We start from the raw sequence: 23,151 nt of genomic DNA, 5'->3' as shown, positions 1-23,151 counted from the left end.
GTTTCGTTCCTGGTTTTTGTTTCCTGTCGATTTCTTTTTACTTCTTCTTCCTCTTTTTCTTCTCGTTCCAACGACTGTCCGTGGAGGGGGAAAAGGAAACGTGAAAAACTTTTGCTGCTTATTGAGCCAATTGAAAGAGCTTACTGTTTCTCTTACTCTTTTAGGATTTATCGTATGTCTTAAAGGATTGTTAACCGTATTGTGTAAAAAATAATAAATTTTTAAAAGTACACTACTATTGAATAAACTTTATCTTTATTTAAAACTGTTTGTATTTTCTTTATTTTATGTTTTGGTTTTTCACATTACTGTAAATAGTTAATTAAATCAAAATAATCAACTGCATTTCGATTGAAAGGAAAACAATCAATCCACTAACAGGCTCCTCCCACTCTTGACAGTCCAATCGCGTTCTTGTTACTGGTTTTACTTAGCATTATAACTTGTGTTGCTTGCCTTAAAATTGTCGGATTGGTGAAGGAACTATTTATTTTTCATCCAATTCACTTTGATCTGACATTTGAAGTTGTTAAATTTAATTGCTTTTGGATCGATGAGTTTACGTATAATACATTTCATACGTTCGTTTGGATTTTTTTTAATAAGTCTATTAAATTGATTTTAAATATATGTGTACTAACAAATACACATGATACTAATATACAAGATTACCTAAGCGCATATTGGTTACCGTCAAGACCGTAAATGAGAGAAGTGGGATGTAAACAATGTTTGTCAAAAATGACGAAGTTAACCGTCAGCTGTTAAATTTTCGCCATTACACCTTGTGGACCATCTATGATGATGGAGTTTGTGCACAAGGACCATCTATGATGTAATATTGTTAAATAAAAACATTTTTTAGTTAAATTTTGTTTTATTTATTTATATTTTAATATATTATATATATATATATATATATAAAAAAAGTTTTATACTTTATTTATTTAAGGTTGGTATTGACGGATTACTATTTTCTAGTTCCCCCCAAGGACGAGTTTTTTAACTAGCAACTGACGGTACCCTGTAAAGCAAAGCAAGTGTAACCAAGCAACCAAATATACATAAATTTAAAAAATTCTTTATTCTAATGTTTTATTAACTATTAATGTAACTAAATTATATATATTAATTCATATTTTTTATTTGTCTGTCCAAATTTATTTTTATTTTTATTCACTATCATAATTTATTTAAATTATTAGAACTAAGTTTATTTACAGGTAGAAATGTTGGGTTAGTCCCACTTTGATTTCTTTTTCAGGTACTCTTCATGACCATCCTCTTTTATAGCAGGGTAATAACCTAAACCATCAAATTTGGATCTCATGTAAGCAATGTACCCTGTGCATCCCAGGAAGGCTACCAATCCAAAACCCATAATGAAAAGATTCTGAAAATTTTAAGCAATTAAATGGAAATTTGCAAACAAGTTTACGAAGGGTAGACGGGCAGGTACATACAGGTTTTACGTAGAGTTCGTAATTTACAGTTCTAAATAACATCGTCGATTTCAGGGATCTAATACCATCGCCGGGTTGGGCTTGAGGGGCTTCCTTTTTAAGGCACATCGCAAACCCAAAGATCTTCAGTTGAGCTCCAACAGCAACGACAACATAACCTGCAAAATTAGTGAACGTGAAGTTGGTAGCGAATTTTAAAAATGAATAACAGTGAAGTTGCCGCCATCGCCGAAGCCGTTTTCGATGAGGAAGAAGTTCTGATATCAGGCGATACGACTATGGAAAATGCTGACGAGATAATGGATGTATCAAAACTGAAGGTGAGTTTTTTCGTATGTTTATTCTCGATTAGCTGTCTACGATTGTTTGATGTGGCAGCAGAAAGTACAGGGGGTAGAAAAAAGCGAGGTTATGTTTTGATGTCAATGGTGCTTTTTGTTGATATTTAATGTTTGTTTTTCGTCACTAGGTGTCCGAACTGCGGAAGGAGTTGAAGGCACGTAATTTGTCGACGACCGGCAACAAACAGGAACTAATGGAGAGGTTGCAGACAGTGATGAAGACAAGCAGCAAGTCAGAGTTGGAGGCGGAAGATTTGGACGAGGCATTGCTCAACGAAGATGACGACGAGCATATCGAGGAAAACGATTCGGTGCTGAGCGAGTTGGATTCTCAGCTCGACGTTTCAACGTCGTCCATCAAGCTGAAGAGAAAATCCACGGAGCTGGAGCAGTCACCGAAGCAGCCGAAGAAGATCGTGCTGAATAGGAGTTCCTCCAATTGCGAGGAGAAACCAGAACCAGAAGGCGTTGTATCATCTCCTAGCGCCGAGAAGGAGGACGGCGATAAGGGAGAGGAAAAGAAGATTATTAAATTATCGCAGCTGACGGCCAAGGAACGTCTTGAGATGAGGGCCAAAAAGTTTGGAGTTCCATTACCAGCGGACGCGCAGAAATTGGCTAGAGCTGAGCGATTCGGAGCGGGCAACAACACAATTAGTAGCAGCACCAATGGCAGTAGCAAGAACAACAGGATATCTGCTTCACCCGCGGCCAACGTTGATGTACTGAAACAGCGCGCTGAACGTTTTGGTGTGTCCGTTTCGACGGCTTTGACCAAGTTGGAGAACGAGGAGAAGCTGCAGAAGAGGAAGGCACGTTTCGCTACTTCTTCCGTATCGACGACGACGGCTGAACCGACGGCGAGTGCTGAGCCAACACCAAGCAACGACCAAGACGCAAAAGCCCTCCAGAGATTGCAGAGGTTCAGTCAGACTCCAGCCTAAAGTATGTAACTTGTACATAACTTATTATTTTCATTGTTCATTTTCGGACTCGTCTATTCTTCAACCATACATTTCAAGGAATTTTCTAGTTATTTTTACTTATAACTAAGCGCAATGTTTATGTTCTTTATTTTTTTCTCTTTTTAGTTTAATCTTTTTTTATATATTTAAATTTTTAACGAGAGCTAGTTTAAGAATTGAATAAAGTAATCACCTCTTAAAAGCTATTGTTTCAAACTCTTCAACACTTCTTGTCCATACTAATTTCTTTTATTAAATTATATCAGCGCCAATGCGATCTTCAATGAAAGAGATCTATTTAAAATGTACTGTTTATTTGATGCAAGTAGCATACACTTAACATATGTTCAACATCGAAAGAAATCAATCATTAGTGGAACCCTCCTAATAAATGCCAGTTGTAGTTTGTAAAAAAATACTGTTCATAATTCACAAGTGGAAGCAAACATAACAAAGCCTAAAACCTACATAAAAATTGGTGGATTAATATAATAGTATTTATATAAAAAATTGATCTATTAAAAAAATATAGAATATATTCTTTCCATCAACGTGATACGCTAAATTTAGTTCATCCAGCCACCTTTGACATGGCTGGAGGAATCTTCTCCACCGTTTTGGAAACGGGACAGTAACCCAGAAGTTCGGGGCAAGCGATCATCCCGGATTGGATACCCTTGACGGTCTTCAGCAGATCAAAATTGATACGGTCACTAACTTTTGAGTCCATCTTATAGTCTTCGTGACCGGTCACAAAGTTTCTGATCCACGAGGCCGTGGTTAGAATCTCGCCACTCGCTCTTCTCTGGATAAACTTTAAGTACCTTTGAATGGTGCAGTGCGTGTCAGCGTCAACCTCCATTCCGCTCAGATAATTATTGATCAACGGGATCAGACCAGGAAATTCTCCATTCTGTAAGTATAAATAATCACATCATGATATTGAAGATTTTTTTTTTAATTATTACCTTTCCGTTAATTATTTCGTTGACCGTCATTTTAGTAAAAACGTCGCAATTGGATCCGTTCGAAGCGCCTTTGCAACATTCGTTCGCCTCGGGCGGACTAATCTGCGTTGTGATATCCTTGCGGAACCAGAACTTCTCGTTCAAACAAGCGCCTTTCTTTTGGGCCGTCCTCATGTTCTCATCCACCTGCAGAAATCAAACATCTTCTTATCATGAAATATTGATATAAAGATTGTGCACGTACTTTGCTGATGGGTATCAGGAAGTTGAGCTTGAAGCTCAGGATGACCCTGGTCATAAGTACAACGAAACAAACGATGGCCGCATTCTCGAAATCGGTGATCTGGATCTCGCACGGCCTAAACTCCACACGCCAACCAATCGTCGAGTTCGGGGGAGGCGGTTTAAAGCGCAGCGTCTGCCAATTGGTCGATTGAATGTTCTAAAGCAAAGGCAATTCGTTCGAATTATTAAAATTTAACTACAATTCGGTGGAATCGATTACCTCGAAATGATCTGTGTCTTGCTCATCGTCCTGATTGACCTTCTCCGTGAACAAAGAGACTGAATCCCGGATGAACAAATGCGCGACGTGTTCCGCCAAAAGATGATCTATGTCGTTTTCTCTCAGCTGATTGTAGATTTCCTTGTCGTACGTCAACGGTACATCGTTGTACTTCTCGCCCTGCGGCGACAGGTAGGAATCGATAGAATCAAAGCGCGATTTGCCGATCACGAACTTATTGTTGTTCAGCGGTTTCAAACCTCGTTCCTCTGGCGTCCTATCATCCACGGAACCAGAAATGATGTACCAGCGACAATCGATGTCCGCCAGGAAACCCCGGAAGATTGGGGCGGCCGCGGTTAATGCCAACTGCAAATAGAAAATTCACAATCTCGGAAAGGTTAGCGATTTCAAAGATACCATGATTGGGGAGAGCGGCGTCAATTGATCGTACAGGATCCTGGCCTCGTTTATGTTGCACGCTTGGAAAGTCAACTGCAGACAGCAGCAGCCCATCCCAAAACCCATAGCATCCAGGTAGATGTGATCTGGTAAGGCCGCTTTGCTTCGCAGATGCGAATCGTCCACGGGGATCACCGTCTTCTCATCCTTAAAAACTGCAAACTCGTTTGTTAACAACATTGTTTATTGTTATTAACAATTCTGGAAGTCACCGATCTACCTGGAATATTGATTGCGACCTTCTCTCCTCGCCGCTCACGAATGTTCTGTGAAAGTGTCTTGAATCTAGGATGACCAGGATAGATCACCTCGTCCGGGAAGAACAAAGACCTGGTCGCACCTTGATCCGGAGTAGGTTTCGCAATTGGAAACGAAAAGTCTTCGCAGCCCAATCTTCAAACACATATTAATTTTTATACGACCTATTTTAAAAATAATAACGCACTGTATGTATCGATAGTAGCTTTTCTACTATCGATTTTCATTATATCATAATTAGATTCCTTCAGTTATTTGTATAGAAGCCACCTGCTTTATATTCTGCATCTTTTATTCAACCTGCTACAAGTAACAGTTTAGTGGGGGACATGTATACTTAACAGCATAAAATGTTAGTAAATACGTTACTGTATGTTTAACGTAAATTAGATAAGGAGTTTGCGTTGCGCACGAAAACGATTTAGAAAAGCTACTTTTATTTTCTCATTACTCTCGCACTATCTGCGTTCTCTTACATATTTTTGCATGGGATTAATTGAGATTTATTTTGCGTCGCCCGTGTCCTTGAACCGCATCCACTTTATGTAATAATACAGAAACGACGAACAGGAAAATGAATAAACAATGATTAGCGGAAAAAATAAAATAGCACATTACTGTGTATACGATTAGCAGCAATTGCAGATCGGAGTAAATATACAGAAACGCACACTGCTCGTTACACGCGCCATGCGAGAAATATCGCACTCATTATAAATAGTCTTGCGGTAATAAATCAAAAAGGCGACAATGACTCATTACGTTATTGTTATCGATACCTTCTTCTTTTAGTTTATATAAGATGGTCTAATCGCTGATGCAACGTTTAATTGCCCTGATGCAAGCAGAAGTGGGAATCTGCTGATCATTTAATAATAGCGTTTTACTTAAGTGGATGGCTTGTTGAGATTGTAAACTGCAGATATGATATTGATTGATTTTAAATGATTACCTTGGGAAATTGGTGATACTCATTAGGGCCTCCCCATCCAACAGTAGCTCCTCAACTTCTTCACGTCTGTATTTCATGTTCGCCTCAACGATGTTGAAATGGGCTAAAAGGCCGCCATACGGTTTACCTGGAGTCCCTTCTACCATGTACGCTCCGTATTCAGGGCGCCACAGTGATTTCACTCCAGTTGGGTTAGCCTCTTCACGTTCTTGTAGGATATTTAGAATATCAACTGCTCTCAGGCTCACCTTGGCTGTCTTGGCTTCCTCATCAAATTTAACAAGGATGTATTCAACTTCATCACCCCATTTCAGGATGTCCCCTTGCCTGTCCTTCAGCCTCTTGTACAGGTTGATGAACTGAATGATGCCATGCTTGCGTACATGGTCAGAGAGCTTCTTAGTTTCCTCCCAGGATAAGGGGTTGCCGATGGTGAGGAGTCCCATGTCTTCAGTGCAGTGTATTGATCAGTACAATACAAACACAATGCTATGTCATAAATGGGACGCTGTTTTGGATCTTCGAAGTCCACAGCAGAGGCTAATTTTCTGTGTGTATGTGTATTTATTTGAACGTCGTCGTCGTCAGATGACAAAACGACCTGCACGCACTGTTGCCAAATACCGACTGGACTGAATTGAATTCATTACCAGCACCACGATTACGCCAACAACAACAATTTAGTCACGTTACGTAACCACCATCCCCACATTTCCCACGAGCCATCAATCAATCAATCATAATGTAAACAATAGTGCAGATCACTAATAATTTATAGGTTAGACAACTCTCAGCTTTGTCTAATTTTTGAAGAATATATCATTGCACTTTCATCTAGATTCTAATTTTAAAATATCAATTCATTAATGAAAGACTCGTTCATTCCAACATCTTCGAATATAAATCATCTCATATATAGATGACCAACATTGCAAAGTCATCACGTCCATAAATTTGGTAGCCCTGTACAATTGCTGTCATCCTTCATTCCATTCAATTTTTCTTTTCTTCTCAACAACAAACAATATCGTGTTTTTCTCTAGTATTGATTGAGGTATATAAATATTGGATTACGATGATTTTAGAAGGGAGCGTGGTGAAGGACGAAGTCATGGAAGTGGAGTCCGCCTCAGGTGCGGGCGCTTCAGGAGCTGCCTCTTCATCTGCAGTTAACTCTCTTGATAAGAGCTGCATCTCCATGGACACCTCGGAGGGTGGCGAGGAGAAGAGCGTCATGGCAATGGGAACTGCAGGATCAGTAATTTGTTCTCTGCATCCTTTGGTCATCATGAATGTGTCCGAGCACTGGACCAGATCTCGAGCCCAGAATGCAAAGACTTTGAGAGGTGAACATCTTCATTATCTACATTAATAACAAATATATAATGTATGTTTTTTTTGTTAGTTCTTGGTGCTTTGATTGGAAAACAGAAGGGCAGGAACATTGAGATCATGAATTCATTTGAATTGGTTTTCAGCGAGATTGATGAAGATGTTGTGATTGATAGGGAATATTACAAAATGAAAGAAGAGCAATGTGAGTTTTGGTTTGACTAGTTTAATATTTTGTATTGATTGTTATTTGGTTGGTTTTAGTTAAACAAGTTTTTCAAGAAATGGATTTTATTGGATGGTATATAACTGGAGATAGTGCAAACACCATGGATATCAAAATCCATAAGCAGATATGCGATATTAACGAGTCGCCGATCATGATGAAGCTGAATCCGTTCGACAAAAACATCGATCATCTTCCGGTTACTCTTTACGAGTCTGTGATTGATTTGGTTGGAGGAGATGCAACTATGTTGTTTGTACCTTTAACTTACACCCTGGCCACTGAAGAGGCTGAGCGAATTGGTGTAGATCACGTAGCTAGGATGACGTCCACGGATTCCGGCGAGAGCAGTTTGGTTGCCGAACATCTAACCGCTCAGCATAGCGCCATAAAGATGCTGCATTCTCGAGTGAAATTGGTGTTGGAATACATGAAAGCGGTACAGAGTGGGCAGCTGCCCAAGAATCATGAAATCTTAAGGGAGGCGTACTCTTTGTGCCATCGATTGCCCGTGTCACAGTCGTTGAGATTCCGACAGGACTTCTACAACGTAAGTTACCTAACAATTCGATTTGGAAGTGAATGTATATTAATAATCCCGTTTAAATTTATAGCAAAGCAACGACGTAGCTCTAATGACTTATCTGGGAACGCTGACAAAGGGTTGCAACGATCTGAACCAATTCGTCAACAAGTTTATAATTTTATATGATAGGCAGGGAGCAGGGCGTAGGATGAGGGGAATCTTCTTTTAGCCAAATTAATTATATGTAATATACATTATTTTCGGTAATTTATTTTCTAAATGTAATAATAATAATTATAGTATAATGTAATAATAAACAATCCTTTAATACAACCTGTCTTTCAAAGAACCGCTTGTATACTCGGCAAGTATCAAAAATTTGTAAACATTTATGTTTTTCTTTTGTTTGGGAAGACTTTCTATAATTATAATTTGTATGTGTATTTTGATTCGATTTGTTTTAATTACGTGTATATAATATATGTACAGTGTTATTGGTTTCTTTTGTCGTTCGTTGAATTTCGATCTACGCCGATCAGCTCCTCGAAGAGGGTCGAGTTTTCGTTGCGGCCTTCGATCATACGGGCGGAGTATTTTAGCGTTGCGTCCGCCAAATCCTTGACAGTCCATTTCCTATCCCTCAGGATCCTATAGACGGTGTCTAGGGATGCCAATTCCCCATGCCCGGAGGTGTAGTAGATGATGGAGGGAACGCCCGAGACGCTCGCTGCCAGCCATTGGATGATCACTTTTAGTTGCACTTCCCCTTTTTTACTTGAACCACACCCCCAGTTACCCGTGGAGATGGACCGTAACCCATTTTTAGGTTTCTGCGCTATCTGCGACAACTAAACAAAGAACACAATTATTAAATATTGGATTAGCTAAATTATTTTGATTTAGTTGCAAGCGAATACCGTTAGATACTTAATGCTAGAAGAAAAAAACAACAGAAATACACCCAAACCATCACACATGTTTATTTTTACCTTCTTATTAGTAATTCTAACCGGTGGGGGTAATGTTACGTTAACGCAAATATCTTCTAATGTCTGAACTACAGTAGCTACCCAATTCAAACGCTTTTTAGGGGCTCGAGTATCCTCAACAACAGGAGCGATAGTCTCGTTCTGTTTGCGAAAACAACAACACAGCCTGATTGATGATAACTAAAGGGATTGTGTTTAAATGCACTCACCAGTTGGGCTGCAAGTAGATGCTTGTGTTTGGCCAGCTCCAAACTCAACGATTTGGCGCTCAAAACCATCTTATTCTTCTTCGTCACGTTGGAGTATTCACCCACATTTGTGCTGGGTGCGCTATCTCCGTCGACCAATGGAACTCCGGCAAAGGATTCACTTAACGTTCTTTTAAGAATTGAACCAGCAAACTGAACTACCGCCAAATCGCGTCCATCCAGATGCTTCTTAGCTCCTTTATCCGTCTGCAGAATAGGATCTTCCAGCCATCTCGAGAATTGCTCGTACACTTCTTCCAATTCGGAACTGTAAATTATAAATACGTTTCGTTTTGCTTTATTATTTTACCATGTAGTGACTGAATAATATTAATTTATTTTATAGATGTTTACCTGTAATCTGTACTAAAACTATACTCGCTGGACTTGTTGGATTCCTTTCTGGAAAGAACGGCCGACTGCTTATTACGGAACTTGTCGATCCACTGTTTCTCCTGTTTCAACGAGTCTACCAAGAACTCCTCATCAAGGGAGTCCTCTTGTAGCATAAAACCAGTCGAGCCTTTCCTTTTCACTCTATAATTCCAAGATGTAATTGATAATAAATGTAATGTTCTGAGTAACTTACTTAATGTCTGGATCGGCAACGCCACTTCCGGTTACGTTGATGCCAACTGCGTAACTAGATTCTGTGGATGTGCTCATACTCGAGGCTTCTTTTCGCAGCGCATCCTTTAATCTTTCAGCAAACGTATGTCTTCGTTCTGGTGTCTGTAAATCTAAGCTGTATCTCTTGTGGAACTCCTCTTCTTCGCTCTCTGAATAGAATAATAATTAAGTGTGAGTAACGTTTTACCGGTGGTTGATATTACCATCTTCGACGCTCGTTTTGGCGCTGTGGAATTCCTCGTCGCTCGAGCTGCAGCTCGAATATCGACTCGCCGCTCTCAACATTGGATTTCTTTTCACCGGAAGACATTCTCCGGATGAACCTAGTACTATGAATCTGCCTCTTCGGTTATTGACGACGTCGGTATTCGCTTTGTTCTGCAGTCCTCGCTCGAATTCCAACTGTACCCGAAGCTTGTTGTTGTTGGTGTAGTTGTTGTTATCGAATCGAGGTGATGCAGAACCGCTTCTCGTTGTGCTGCAGGATTCTTGCGTGATGATGGGAAGGTTGGAAGGTGGTTGGTCGCTGTTGGAACCGAGCGAGATGGATTCTCCGATCGGCGATAGCCTTCTGGTCTTGTTGTGTTGCTGCTGTTGTTGCAGAATTGGCGATTGCTCCCTCACCGATTGCTTCTGCTGGTATGCCAATAAGCATTTGTTCAGCTCCCTGAGGACGTTGTCTTCTTCGTACTGACTCAGAGGGAGCTTCGAATAGTCTTCCGCATCTACACAACACATTGTAATCTAAAGAATATTGGTGGTGTATACGGGATAGTGTCGGGCAGTTCGTTTAATACCTCTTCGGCTTCCCTCAACTTCTCCAGGGTGGCGCGGTTCTTCGGATCGACAATCCGCGACACGCGTCGCACCTTCTCGACCGTCACCACCTCATTGTCCTCCAACGACTCCACGTGCAGCATGATCGCCAGAAGCTCAGGCACGCAAGCCATGCACATAGATTCCTACAATAATAAAAATAGCACATATATTAATGAGATCAATAAATTATGTTGTATACATTACCTGAGTATTTCCATTCTCCAGAATACGTCCCCCGGGTTTCGTGCTCGAAAAGCACACGCTCAGTGACTCTTTGTCCGTCCTCTCCAGCTTTCCTTCGTGCTTAATCAGGATGGGGCAAAGCGGAAGATTGCACTCCAACCAATCCTCGATAGTTAACCACTCTTTACTAGACATCACCTAATTATGCAATGAAAGGTCGTTTAGACTAATCCCATAAATAATCATGAAAAGAGAGACACACCTGTCTGGAAAGTTTCATTTTTCCTTTGGCGTTCTCACCGAGACTCAACCAATCAAAGTAGTGTAATATGCTTTTTAGTTTGGCTTTCTGCGAATTTGTAACCAAATTCTTGAAGAAGTAGCTGAAATTAAAGTTCTGCAGCGTGGGATGCGTTTTGTTCGTCCGTTTTGGGTACGTTGAAAAGAAGGCGTTTGCTACTAGAGAGGCCGCAAGTTCGTACTCCAGTTCGGTGCAGTCGGCTGCAAAGCTGCAAATGTTTAATACAACGTCGATGGCGCTTGTTTCGTCTTTAACGTACGTTGCTGTTGGAGGCTGAAGTGAAGACCAGACTTGGGTTTGTGCTGTCGCAGGTTGGAAGCCCTGGTTGCCATCGACGGAAGAGTTTGGTTGAGGAAGTTGCTGCGCTCCTCGCTGGTCAGATCATTGTCCAGGAAGTTTAGCAGACCGACGAACTGATGAGGGTCCGGAGTATCCTCGTCAGGATCCAAACTTATGCTGAACAAGAAAAAAATCATAATTAACAAATAATAATTAACCAGACACATTTGGCGACCAACGTAGGGCAATTCGCACATAATGACAGATGTCATTTTTCAAATATATTACAAATTTGCAATACTAACTTGCACATATCGTGTATCTTCTGCATTCCATCGATAAGTTCTAGCGTGTTCTTCGTGTTGGCTAACTTCTTGAGTTGTTTCTGAACGGAACCCCACCACGGCAGATCGCATGGCAGCATGACCAACGCCATTTTTCACCTGCAAAATTCATAACAAAAACCAACCAAATAAGTCAGTCAAAAAGGCTTTGAATTTAAATACTTTGCATCATAATGTCATCATCTTGACATTAATGTTGTCAAGGTAATTAAATATTTTACGTTGGTGATAAGAAAAAAAAATGCTGCTATCAAAAGCAATACATTCCCAGAAATGGATAATATTTTTTGATAAAATCGCTTGACTGCAAGCACGTAAATAGTTTTCATGAGAAAACCCAGAGATTAAAAAACACGTTCAAGTTTAAACGATGCAATTTCGCAGCTGGATGGATAAGTTCATTAGTTTTTTGCCTTCGGATATTCCCACATCACCTAATCCAGACAATAAACTTTATAATGCATTGGACAGTTCTGTCCTGTACGCAGATTAGCAAGAATTGCATTTGACCTCGGGTATTTTTAAAAGAATAAAACTCATGGGAAATCCAATTACGATATTTTAATAAACGATCGCTTTAATAGACAATAGTGAAAATGTTTAACCTTTTAAGCTACCATTTGCTTCAGATGCAATATCGCAATATGATGAAAATGATCACATTTTTTACTTAAATAAAAGATAATTGTAGTTGATAATCGCCGCTGCGTTAATCGAAAATTAAATAATTGATTTGTTTTTGTTATTTGCGGATGAGGTTTGATGTAATATTAATTGCTTCCATGGGAATTCCAATGCCCTTTTATTTTGAAAACTGGTTTCGAACATATTTTTAGATTCAAAATATTTCTAATATGAAATATTGGAAACACTAAAAATAAAATATTTTATTTTGAAGCACAATGAATATAATTTTGACAACTATCAATAATTTAAGAAAGGGTCGTAATCACTAAAAACAAAACAAAATATTGTAGTACGTTTAAATTAGTTGCTTATTATTAATTTTATTTAATCTTATACAGTGAACCTCGAGTTTAATCTGTTCCAAAATTTCCGGATTTTTACTCGTATAGTGAAACATATTCAAAAATACACATATGTTACACAAGTTTTACAAATGATATAGCAGGCGCGCAATCCGGAACTTTTCCTCTCACCGTCACTCGTTATGCGAAACGTCGCTTGTTAAGCGAGTCATTTCTCTTGCAATTCATTTTGCTTGTTAAGCGAAATACTTGTTATGCGACGTGCTCGTTAAGCGAGTACACAATACATCAGTATAAACTAAATAATTAAGAATTTAAATAAACAAATTGTATAATTGTCAAAGGTTGACAGTTTTTTATTCTAATCATTAATGTAATATGATCTCAACATTCAAGTACTTTAAGATTGTTAAGTATATTTTGTAAATCTTATGCAACATTATTAATGATAATTAAGAGATTGATAACTAAAATCTGTGTATACATGATTATCTCTGTTTCTAACTCGTTAATCCTTGAATAAACAGGGGCATCAGAATGAAAAGAATACAATTAGGAAAAAAAACTGAGCATCTGCGGAACAATTACCCTTTTGTTTCAGCTAAAAAAAAAATAACGATAAAAGTGTGAACAAACGTTTTACAACAATAAATAATTCGTTTAATTGCACCATTTTTTTACGGATTTGCGCGAGACAATGACCCGAGCGTTAAAAAATATTAATAACTGTCGCGTCTACCGTGCATTTTTGTTAATATATTTTATAATGTATTTTTTACTATGAAAATATCATCTTCGTTGCATTCTACTGTCATTTTTATTTAATTGCATAATCATAAGCGCTTGTATAAAAGGTAGCTGCGGTCGGTTGTTCGGTATCAGTCAGAACCGAATCGTCGCGACGCAGACAACGCGAGTGCGATATTCAAACCAATCAGACGGTGATTTACTTGACGTTCTCCTCCAATCAGACGACGACGTACAACGAGACAATGGGTGTCATACGCACAGGTAAAAGAACGTTCGCTGTCAAATATGATTTGCTTTGTTTTCGCTTCCGTTTCCAATATACAAACGAGATGTGAAAGTTTTATATTTTTATTTCTGCAATTTACAATTACGCGGTTTCTATATATATTTTTTTTATTTAATTCACTCGATGCTATCAAAACTCGTGAACTCATTTTCTGCGACAAAGGAAATCCTTGCTGGTCCATTGATTCGATTCGCAACAGAACAGAAGAAAATCGAACAAACAACAATAACATTGCATAAAATTACAAAATTCAATCTACTTTGGATTACTTTATATAACCATGGTAACAAATGTGATATTTTCGTTTTAAACATTATTATAAAATATAATTAATTCATTTATATAACCATAGCAACAAATATTTTCGAGACTAATTTGATAATGTTAAAAACGATAAATTTTGTTTTATCGTGAATGTTGTTTCTATCATTTTAAAGCCATAGACGACGATTCACTTAAAGATGTTGGTCCTTGAACTTGGTGATTTCTCTAAACAAGTTTTGGGTTTTCGAAACAACTTCTACTCAACACCAAATTTCCAAATTAAACAACGTCAGAAACTCAGAAATTATAATTCAAAACAAACTTAATACAATACAAAATATATTAGTTAAAAGTATTAGTACAAGACTGTTATTTTTTGATTATTTTAATATCTCACAAATGAGATGTTGTTAGTCCTTGAACCTCGTCGGATTATTTCTGATGCACCGCCCATCTTATCTATAAAAAACATATTTAATTTCTGACTATTCCGATTATGTAAATTTTAAGATTCTTGTTATTTAACGATACGTCATGCAACAATAAAAACAAACACGTCGATAAACAATGAAAAAGCAATTCGTTTGTGACTCCGAAACAGTACATGAAAAAAACTCAATAGTTTATTGTTTGTTGAATGGTTTCCAATTTTTCGTATTATTTTCATCATATTGAATATTTTTCCTATTTATAATATTTTGTTTGAAATTTTTAAAATTATTTATTTATTCTATAAACAAGAAAAGATATTTCTATATTCGGAATTTATAAATCTTTGTTTGAAATGAAAAAAATGCAAGTCCAATTTTTGAAATGCTTAAACTGGAGCATGTCGATTATCGCGCATTCTTAAATGTATCGACTTATCGCGGTTTACTCTTATTTCATTTCGTTATTTTCTTTTTGCGATAAATAGGAATACGAATTATCCACTAATTGGTTTAAAACGATCTGCGACTGGGTTATTTGCGCAACGACCAGATTTTCAGGTTTACATCTGACGACGTTAAAAAAAACTAGCCGGTTCGATAATTTACCTTGAATATTTCTTCGACTGCGACAGTCGTTAATACTAAATTTACGTATTCGTTTAGCAAATCCAATTGCTAGTTAACTAAATTTCTTAATCAATATTATGTATTAATTAATTTTTAAATACCTTGCTTATATCCAAATTTAAGTGATTTAGTTTACTAAAAAATGGTTAACTCATTAAACACTGTTGGTTAATAAATAAAACAAAATTAATTGAAAGAAATACGAAATAAGTTTAATGCATTACGCCTAAACATTTAAATATTCAAATCCAGTTCTTAATGAGAATTAAAATATGCGCACATTAGTCCACTTGCATCTAAATCACTCAAACTTGTTCAAAGAATAATTTTAGTAATGGCAGATTAATTCAACTGAACTAAATTATAAATATCTAAACTAAATTCCAGAGGATTGTGCTCAAATTGTACAAAAAATTGACAATGAAAAGTTTGTGAGTCGATACTTAAAATTAATTATAATTTTCTGCTTAGAGAAGTATTATAAAATTATAGATTTATAGGTAATATCAGCATTAAATAATGTAAAATCAGTTGCAATTATAGCTTCAACACCCAATTGTTTAGGTAGCAATGTAGATAGTATCATTTTAATAATATTATTCATATTATTATTATCATATGATTTTTGGTAAAATTGCTTAACACCTACGAGTTTCCACTGTACATTTTTTTGTTTTTTTTTAAACGTATGTAAATCCATAGCTTTAATGGTTATTTATCATATATTATTTTTTTAATTGAATGCAATTATTTATTTAAGTCAAATGCGCTGATTATCACGTGTTGCTCGAATATTTGCAATTAGTTGCATTGTTTCGTATGTGTCAACGCACTTGATGAGGTTTAAGTTTGTGGTTACAACCTGTCACACTTGATACATATAAAAGATGATGCGATTTATATATAAACAATGATTAAATTATTTAAAAAATTGTAAATCGAAGTTCAGATTTAAAATAAGTTTATAGTTAAGAATAATATGTATTGCAACAATAACAAATACAAAATAAAAAACTCAATACAATACAAAAATTAAAATAAAAAGTCAACTGCTGCAACTAATTGCAATAAATTAAGTAATCTAAATATGCAATTTTAGTAAATATCAAGTTTTTATAACCTGATTTTTTAAACATATATAAAGTACGATGCTTAAAATAAGTAGTTTGAGGTTAGAACATGTTGCTGTACTAGTAGATATGACGTAACTTTTATTGCGTATGTATAAATTGAAGTAAACTTTTATAAGTTTTTTTAAAACCTATTTTACAATGCAATTTTCAATCATAAAAATGCAAATATATTAGAAAGAAACTTATATTTTGAGAAAATTATCATCATTTAAAATTTTGTTTCTGCAAACAATTACCTAGCAACGATGCTAATTGCAAGGTATTGAATCGTTGCAGGATGCGCGCTTTCATACCACGCGCTTTGTCAACTGTTTTTTTATTCGGTGTCAATAGAAAGAGAGAGAGAAAAAAAGAAAAAAATATAAGCTAAACAAAGTGATGTATGCGCGAAAATAATAATGGTGGCAGAAAAAGTGCAGTTCAACGGTTTGTTTCCTTCTATTTTTAAGTTTCCTGCTTCCTGCTAATATATATTTTTTATATCTGCGTATGTGAATCTCTCGACCTATCGATTTTACGATGTGAAAATTATTTTCTCTTGTTTATTATTATTGTTATTATGGTAATGACAATTATGTTAAGACTTACGGTGCTACGGAAGATTTTCGGATCATCCACCGGGTTTTCGGTTTGGTATTTTTTTGGTGGCGTTTGGAAAGAAAAAAGCTGCTTTTTCTCAGCACGCGGCGCAAAACTAATAAGCCTCTTCTGCTGTGTACGCTATATACTAAATTTAATCACTTATTTTTAGAACTATTATGTGGTGTGTATTGCATATTTGTTCCTTGCTCCGTGCTCGGCGGGCGCGACTCTCTCATATGATGAGTATGAGGATGATGATGTCGATTGCGATTGAGATCGACTTGCGACGAGCAGAATCTTTTTTTGATAATCGACGTCGATATGCTGGTGTATTGTTGTTGTCACCGTTACGTAATTAAATCTCTTTTGCTCGCTAACTCACTTAATCACTCACTCTCTCACTCATTCTCCCGCACATCGTGCTAGCGTCCGCTATAAATATATGTGTAAATATATTGTGTGCGGTTGCACGTTGTAAGTATGGCAGACGGCGGTGTCCCGACGCCATTCCGCACCGAGACTATTAAAGGGGAAAGTTCGGGTTCTTCCTGAAACCGACGCCGACGCCGTTGCAATCCTGCTGCAGCGGCGTCGCCTCCTATCATCGCCCCAGAAAACTATAGAGACGAAAAGAGATTGCAGGGATACAGTTTTTCCGCCGGAAACGTCTTCGGGTCACGGGAGACGCGGTGGCCTCAATCGAGGCCTCCGGCTCGATCTAAAATTAAAAAAAACCCCGGAAAAATATGATACGATGATCTCGTCACCCCATAATAACCACTTGATCGCACGGTATTTTCATATTCCGCTTGTTAGGAACCAAATTAATACATTTCCATAATTAACTGCCATTTTTAGATGACGTTTCATCATTTCAGATGACATAAACAATTTGAAACATATTTACACCGACGCAAATGCATTTCTTAAAATCCTTATTCATTCGAGTTTATTTCAGTAATTATTAACTTTATTAAGTTTAAAATATTTATTAAAAACAATTCCAATTATAATCATAAACAATTCTGTAGAAATAGAGTTAAAAGTTTTGATTGAATAAAGTTTGAATATGTAAATATTGATAATTTTATAATATAAGACCTGATACATTGCCCAGTGGAACAGCAACATAAGAGTTAAAAATCAAAGTTTATGCAATTGAAACAAGTAACAATTTATATTATAAATGAATCAGTGGTTTCGTAAATAATATTTGCTTTATTTTTATTTTATTACATAATATAACATAATAATAGAAGTGTTTATTGCTAAATAAACTAGAATAAATGTTGAGTATTAGAAAAACCGCAGATGATTAATAGACGTGCATTCATGATTTACATTTCTCAACTAACGATATTTATATAATACATACATACAATATATTTAAATTAGATTGAATCAATATTTCAGTTGAAAGTATTTCATATTTTTGATAGCTGATGATTTAAGTTATATTCATTAAGATAGATATTTTCTAAATTTTGTTTTAGTTCGATGAAATAATAAATGCAATTGTTAATTCTTGTTAATTTGTTATTTTTTTTTAAATTTATTTTACAATACGTTTACTTATAAAATATACAATAGGATTAAAAAATATATAACAATTTGTAAAATATAAACCTAAGCCTAAATTCATGTGTGATTCATTTTATGATTCAAAATGACAAATTTACACTGGGGATTTTTGTTGTTGAGATTTTGCTCTCTTTGAAATTTTACGCGACTATAAATTGTTTTTTTTTTTAACAATTGATGATCGTATAAATAACGACTGTTATGGTTTTATGTTAATACTCGATCAATTAATGACGCCAATAAATAAGTAAATTGTGTGATGAATAATAAATAACCGCACTTTAGATGCTTGTCCTTTCATGAATATTTATTATCCGGTATAATTAATGCATCATCGCGTGGGATTCTCCACTTTTTATATCTCTCTCTTCGTTCCTTCGATCGGATTTGGATTGTCTCTTTCTTTAATGTTCTCCATCGGATAATAATTAACTTTGAGGTCGCGTATACGCAAATTTAGCAGAACCGGCTTAGGAAGAGCATTGCAAAAACGCCGATCGCAGACGAGGCGTAAGTGCTGGATGCGCCGCTGTACGTGCACACCTTCCTTATGGAATTCGTGCTCAATCCTCGACGGTTCAACAGGCCATGGACACCGTGCACGTCATGCTTACTCAAGGTCTGCACTCTGCTCAATAAAACAGTGTAAAGTTTAGGATCTGGTAATCTGTGGCAGAACACGAGAACCATGTGATTACCGACGGCCTTGAGCACCTGAACTACCCCGGCGAATCCATCGAATTTTGTCGCCAATTGAGAGCCTTGTAAGAGAGAAAGGAAATTAATCACAAAAATAAATAACATCATCAATTTGTATTACCGTTCTGAGGACCCGAGCTGATCCAGAATCCGGCCCTGGTCGCGTTGTACCTCAAATTATACTCAACGTTCGAACCCATCTCGTCCCACAGTAATCGCAACCTCTTGCTCTCCTCCTGGTACTTCCTCCTTCGGTACTCCTCCGAGTTACCATAGCCACGGTAGTCATAGTTACCGTTCGTCGACGGATACGTATATGCGTCTAATGAAAATAATTGAATGAATGACAGTGCACAGAGAGCGACATCAAACAATTGAAGCTAATTAATATTTCAGGAATTGCGCAGCCTTCTATTTTTAAGTGCACGTATTTTTTTTTCTATATCTTCCATCCGTTTCATTCAATTGGTCATTAACGGATCGAATCGAATTAATCATCGCCAATTTACATGAAATTCAATTAGGATAATTGTAATTAATCTTAATTGACCATATTCAGACGTTATAGCGTTTTTCATTCGGTTTGGCAGTCATTAAATTAATATTTAAGACAATTGAATTATAATATTTTAGTGACCGTTAGCGTAAAGAGCAGACTAACATTTAATGGTCAAGCTTCCTGTTTACAAAATAAAATTGACGGATTTTGAAATTTTACAGAAAAATACAATACTAAAATTTAGTGAAATTAAAAAATATATATATAAAATACTATTAATTAGTTAAGTTATTTAAATGTTATTTTCTTAGATGTAAACATCTATTTTACTGTAATTGTGGTTTCGTAGAAAATCAATTAAATTTAGCAAAACTATTATAGAAAACAATGACTGAAAGGTGATTTCGGATTAAGTTCTCGGAATATGAAACTGCGAACTATTGGAAAGTAAGACGTATAATATATAAATAAGTTGTTTAGCGGTGAGAGAAAAACAACAAAGATGATCGTTGGTCCTTGGGGATTTCCCGGTGCGGCCTCGCGAAAACCCGTTTCCAAAGCATCGCGAATGCACTTCGATTGCGGTTACCATGGATATAACTCATCAACACTTACAGTCATTTTTTGGGGTGGTTTCTTGGTGACCGGGGATTCCCTTGGCGTAGTCACCGAACGCGAAGCTCGGATGGTCTTGGTTGAAACGCGGGGTGCGGTCCTCGGAGAAGTACAGAACCGGACAGGCTTCGTCTTTGATGATCTCGTGCTTTGCGTCCGATCGATGCGATATGATCTCGACGCCGTACCACATCCCCAGGAGCTGCAGAAAAAAAGATCAAATCAATCTTCTAGTTTCTTTCAATGTCTTCACTTTGAACTCACCTGTTCGATGTCGACATGCGGTTGAGGCGTCAAATCCAGGCAATAATCGTGACTGCCGCCTCCTTCGACCGCGTAAAGTACGAACCCCAACATCACGAAAATCTTAAGCATAGTTGCGAATACGTGCCTATCTATACGAGACTCGTTAATGTGTGCCAGGTCTAAGAAACCGTGGCCTATTTTGTAGGAGTTACATAGATTACGTGTTTCATTTAGCTAATTTGTTACAATTAAGACCCACATGTTGCCTTTACTACTACGCTCATTGACGATCTTATTTACATTGGATTCTAATTGCAACTTTTCAACTAAATCGTATCATCCAATGCCTTCCATAGATAATCAATCAACAATCTTCTATATTTGTTTTTAAGTAAAATTACAATAAGTATAATTTACGTTTATTAAATAATCAACTTAGGAGATGACTTTATTTTTATCGCCAACCCACGATAAAAGTTCAAAAGTTGCATCATATCCAAACGAAGATAAACCTTGAACTGTTTATAAACATCTGCTGCAAGCGGACCAATAACAATTAGCTTGTTTACAGACATGAGACAATCGCAAACTCGAATCAAAATGCATTTCAGAAACTTAATTCCAGAAATTAAAATTTTATTATTTATAAACTTTTATTATAATTTTAGACTCGAAAACAGTTTTAGATGAATTAAATGAATCTTGTTTCTTTTATCTCCATTTTTTTTTGTGAGAAAATTTCAACAATGAATCTGAAATGTTATGCAAGATGAAATTAACATTTATCTCAAGATTATATTATATTGTTATATTTAATCAAAATTTGAAGGTTACGTGTTTGGATGCTGTTTTGGTTGCATGGATTTACTTTTCGTTTTTAACGTGCTCTTTAGTTTGTTGTTGCTGTGACAACCGTTGACATCATCAATGTTTACTTAGTGAGTAATGCGAATTATACTATTATTGCCGAACGTATGGGAAAATTTATTAATTTGTCGTGAATAAATATTTGTTGCCTTTATTTCTGCTTGTGATTACATTGAACATAATGATGTATGAAAGTGCGGCCTCTTCTAAAGGTTTAGGTATATATCTAAGCCGTATGCGTTCCATTCATTCATATGATAGTGTTACTTATTTGTTTCACTTTTGTTTTTCAGCACTTGCACTTTTCGCAGTGGTGACTCTCGCCATGGCCCACGATAACCTAAAGATCGTTACTAAGGGCAACAATGATTTCACCATGAAGGTTTTCAACGAGATCTCGAAGAAGCATCCAGGAAATCTGATCTATTCGCCGATCAGCGTGCATACGATCCTGTCGCTGCTCCAGCAGGGTGCTGAAGGACAGACCGCTAAGGTCATGAGCGACGTGTTGCAGATCCCTGAATTGAAGACCCTCTCCGCCGACGGTTTCCAATCTTTGATGAGCTACTTGAATGGAATCCAGAACGTGACCCTCGAGATCGCCAACAAAGTATACGTGAAGAACGACGTTACCCTGAAACCATCCTTCTCTCAGATCGCCACCAACTCTTTCTACTCGGAAGCTCAGGCTTTGGACTTCTCCCAGAGCGAAGCAGCTGCAAAGGCTATTAATGATTGGGTATCACTTAAGACCCACGATAAGATTAAGGACCTCATCTCGCCCGATTCTTTGAACGACCTTACTCGCATGGTCCTCGTGAACGCCATCTACTTCAAGGGTGACTGGGCCAATCAGTTCGACAAGAAATTCACCACCAAGGACAAATTCTATACCTCCAAGGACAATTTTGTCGAAGTCGACATGATGCACAAGACCGACAACTACAAATACGGAAACAACAAGCAACTAGACGCCAAGATCATCCAATTGCCGTACAAGAACGAGGACGTTAACATGGTCGTCATCCTTCCCAATAAGATCGACGGCATCGACGAGCTCCAACAGAAACTCACGAACTACGACCTCAGCAAGCTCACCGAAGGATTGTACAACACCGACGTTATCCTCAGCCTCCCCAAGTTCAAGATCGAGTCCACGATTGATCTCAACGATCCCCTGAAAATGGTAACGAATTGAAATTAAGTTAATGAAACAGATAATATATATATATATTTTCTATTATACTCATTTAGGTCGGACTTGAATCTCTGTTCTTGCACCCAAACCTCACCGGACTGCTCGAAGGAAATGAGAATCTCAAAGTCAGCGACGTCATCCAAAAGGCTTTTATCGAAGTCAACGAAGAAGGTGCCGAAGCTGCCGCCGCCACTGGTAAGTCAGAGCATGGGTTAACCAGATCATATTTATCACCAACAATGGTGACGGTTCTTACATTTACTAACATACACTGTGCTTCGTTGTGAACGGTTTCTTTTATTTTGTAGGGGTGAAAGTACGCAGGAAGAGGGATTTGAGTCGGGCTTATTTCAATGTAAACTGTCCATTCATTTTTCACATATTTACCGGAAAAACTATCCTATTCTCTGGGAAACTGCTCACGTTCACCAGGCTCGAACTTCGTGACGAGCTGTGAATCATACTCTACATTTATTTACCTGTACAGAAACATTAAAAACAAACAAAAACTATATAATTATATTTGTTTGCTTAACTTTCGCTTTTCACGTTTACAATTTATTTATTGCAAATTCAATTACTTGCAGTATCAC

The 23,151-nt window shown here is 37.0% G+C and overlaps 7 protein-coding genes across 33 annotated transcripts in view; 3 read left to right on the top strand and 4 right to left on the bottom strand.

Annotated features, from left to right (window-relative positions):
* Nucleotides 1–1,153: 1,153 nt before the first annotated feature.
* Nucleotides 1,154–1,655, bottom strand: LOC108556405 (small integral membrane protein 8). The gene is made up of 2 exons (XM_017912519.1): nt 1,464–1,655; nt 1,154–1,393 (listed from the first exon to the last, which is right to left on the bottom strand). The coding sequence occupies exons 1-2, from the start codon at nt 1,569–1,571 to the stop codon at nt 1,238–1,240; spliced, it is 264 nt and encodes an 87-aa protein (XP_017768008.1). The 5' UTR covers nt 1,572–1,655; the 3' UTR covers nt 1,154–1,237.
* On the top strand, nt 1,375–2,971 carry LOC108556398 (SAP domain-containing ribonucleoprotein). Its single transcript, XM_017912511.1, has 3 exons — nt 1,375–1,455; nt 1,518–1,783; nt 1,933–2,971. Exons 2-3 carry the CDS (start codon nt 1,664–1,666, stop codon nt 2,746–2,748), a joined length of 936 nt encoding a protein of 311 aa, XP_017768000.1. The 5' UTR covers nt 1,375–1,455; nt 1,518–1,663; the 3' UTR covers nt 2,749–2,971.
* Nucleotides 2,972–3,066: 95 nt separating this feature from the next.
* LOC108556393 (glutamate--cysteine ligase catalytic subunit) lies at nt 3,067–6,719 on the bottom strand. The gene is made up of 7 exons (XM_017912480.1): nt 5,915–6,719; nt 4,925–5,097; nt 4,663–4,859; nt 4,243–4,611; nt 3,982–4,179; nt 3,738–3,923; nt 3,067–3,682 (listed from the first exon to the last, which is right to left on the bottom strand). The coding sequence occupies exons 1-7, from the start codon at nt 6,358–6,360 to the stop codon at nt 3,341–3,343; spliced, it is 1,911 nt and encodes a 636-aa protein (XP_017767969.1). The 5' UTR covers nt 6,361–6,719; the 3' UTR covers nt 3,067–3,340.
* Nucleotides 6,720–6,868: 149 nt separating this feature from the next.
* Nucleotides 6,869–8,442, top strand: LOC108556397 (COP9 signalosome complex subunit 6). The gene is made up of 4 exons (XM_017912510.1): nt 6,869–7,260; nt 7,320–7,451; nt 7,511–8,022; nt 8,087–8,442. The coding sequence occupies exons 1-4, from the start codon at nt 6,990–6,992 to the stop codon at nt 8,225–8,227; spliced, it is 1,056 nt and encodes a 351-aa protein (XP_017767999.1). The 5' UTR covers nt 6,869–6,989; the 3' UTR covers nt 8,228–8,442.
* Nucleotides 8,443–17,378, bottom strand: LOC108556392. Of its 2 annotated transcripts, XM_017912478.1 has the most exons (12): nt 16,860–17,377; nt 11,753–11,890; nt 11,428–11,624; nt 11,130–11,368; nt 10,889–11,065; nt 10,663–10,827; nt 10,069–10,609; nt 9,825–10,014; nt 9,590–9,772; nt 9,197–9,503; nt 8,988–9,128; nt 8,443–8,846 (listed from the first exon to the last, which is right to left on the bottom strand). In XM_017912478.1, exons 2-12 carry the CDS (start codon nt 11,881–11,883, stop codon nt 8,490–8,492), a joined length of 2,628 nt encoding a protein of 875 aa, XP_017767967.1. In that variant the 5' UTR covers nt 11,884–11,890; nt 16,860–17,377; the 3' UTR covers nt 8,443–8,489. The 2 variants fall into 2 exon arrangements, with proteins under 2 accessions (XP_017767967.1, XP_017767968.1); XM_017912479.1 differs by lacking the exon at nt 8,988–9,128 and having other exon boundaries at nt 16,860–17,378.
* Nucleotides 13,635–23,151, top strand: part of LOC108556394 (antichymotrypsin-2-like) — a 23,831-nt gene continuing 14,314 nt past the window's right edge. For 9 of the 26 annotated variants that reach the window (XM_017912502.1, XM_017912501.1, XM_017912495.1 and 6 more), the window contains exons 1-3: nt 21,483–21,578; nt 21,654–22,546; nt 22,615–22,753. In XM_017912502.1, the coding sequence (XP_017767991.1) occupies nt 21,542–21,578; nt 21,654–22,546; nt 22,615–22,753 (1,069 nt within the window). In that variant the 5' untranslated portion in view covers nt 21,483–21,541. Of the gene's footprint in view, nt 13,792–21,479; nt 21,579–21,653; nt 22,547–22,614; nt 22,754–22,866; nt 23,071–23,151 lie in introns of those variants that run through there. The other 17 variants (XM_017912498.1, XM_017912499.1, XM_017912493.1 and 14 more) reach the window with 6 other exon arrangements.
* On the bottom strand, nt 18,485–20,742 carry LOC108556400. Its single transcript, XM_017912513.1, has 4 exons — nt 20,512–20,742; nt 20,248–20,449; nt 19,255–19,455; nt 18,485–19,195 (listed from the first exon to the last, which is right to left on the bottom strand). The coding sequence occupies exons 1-4, from the start codon at nt 20,620–20,622 to the stop codon at nt 18,891–18,893; spliced, it is 819 nt and encodes a 272-aa protein (XP_017768002.1). The 5' UTR covers nt 20,623–20,742; the 3' UTR covers nt 18,485–18,890.

This window comes from Nicrophorus vespilloides, unplaced genomic scaffold (assembly GCF_001412225.1).
Source record: "Nicrophorus vespilloides isolate i.1.1-1 unplaced genomic scaffold, Nicve_v1.0, whole genome shotgun sequence".
Taxonomy (NCBI): domain Eukaryota; kingdom Metazoa; phylum Arthropoda; class Insecta; order Coleoptera; family Silphidae; genus Nicrophorus; species Nicrophorus vespilloides.
This window is presented reverse-complemented; position numbering and strand designations above follow the sequence as displayed.

What these genes read in the sequence shown, in the direction of transcription:
- LOC108556400 (XM_017912513.1), bottom strand. Translation starts at nt 20,622, where the DNA reads ATGCTTAAGATTTTCGTGATGTTGGGGTTCGTACTTTACGCGGTCGAA. An exon ending in CGCATGTCGACATCGAACAG is followed by an intron (nt 20,450 to 20,511) that starts GTGAGTTCAAAG and finishes TTTTTTCTGCAG; the next exon opens with CTCCTGGGGATGTGGTACGG. An exon ending in AACCACCCCAAAAAATGACT is followed by an intron (nt 19,456 to 20,247) that starts GTAAGTGTTGAT and finishes TATTTTCATTAG; the next exon opens with ACGCATATACGTATCCGTCG.
- LOC108556392 (XM_017912478.1), bottom strand. Translation starts at nt 11,883, where the DNA reads ATGGCGTTGGTCATGCTGCCATGCGATCTGCCGTGGTGGGGTTCCGTT. An exon ending in AAGATACACGATATGTGCAA is followed by an intron (nt 11,625 to 11,752) that starts GTTAGTATTGCA and finishes TTTCTTGTTCAG; the next exon opens with CATAAGTTTGGATCCTGACG. An exon ending in CTTCAGCCTCCAACAGCAAC is followed by an intron (nt 11,369 to 11,427) that starts GTACGTTAAAGA and finishes GCAGCTTTGCAG; the next exon opens with CCGACTGCACCGAACTGGAG.
- LOC108556398 (XM_017912511.1), top strand. Translation starts at nt 1,664, where the DNA reads ATGAATAACAGTGAAGTTGCCGCCATCGCCGAAGCCGTTTTCGATGAG. An exon ending in TGGATGTATCAAAACTGAAG is followed by an intron (nt 1,784 to 1,932) that starts GTGAGTTTTTTC and finishes TTTCGTCACTAG; the next exon opens with GTGTCCGAACTGCGGAAGGA.
- LOC108556397 (XM_017912510.1), top strand. Translation starts at nt 6,990, where the DNA reads ATGATTTTAGAAGGGAGCGTGGTGAAGGACGAAGTCATGGAAGTGGAG. An exon ending in GAATGCAAAGACTTTGAGAG is followed by an intron (nt 7,261 to 7,319) that starts GTGAACATCTTC and finishes TTTTTTTGTTAG; the next exon opens with TTCTTGGTGCTTTGATTGGA. An exon ending in TCCGACAGGACTTCTACAAC is followed by an intron (nt 8,023 to 8,086) that starts GTAAGTTACCTA and finishes TTAAATTTATAG; the next exon opens with CAAAGCAACGACGTAGCTCT.
- LOC108556393 (XM_017912480.1), bottom strand. Translation starts at nt 6,360, where the DNA reads ATGGGACTCCTCACCATCGGCAACCCCTTATCCTGGGAGGAAACTAAG. An exon ending in GGTCGCAATCAATATTCCAG is followed by an intron (nt 4,860 to 4,924) that starts GTAGATCGGTGA and finishes ACGAGTTTGCAG; the next exon opens with TTTTTAAGGATGAGAAGACG. An exon ending in CGCCGCTCTCCCCAATCATG is followed by an intron (nt 4,612 to 4,662) that starts GTATCTTTGAAA and finishes TTCTATTTGCAG; the next exon opens with TTGGCATTAACCGCGGCCGC.
- LOC108556405 (XM_017912519.1), bottom strand. Translation starts at nt 1,571, where the DNA reads ATGTGCCTTAAAAAGGAAGCCCCTCAAGCCCAACCCGGCGATGGTATT. An exon ending in ACGAACTCTACGTAAAACCT is followed by an intron (nt 1,394 to 1,463) that starts GTATGTACCTGC and finishes TAAAATTTTCAG; the next exon opens with AATCTTTTCATTATGGGTTT.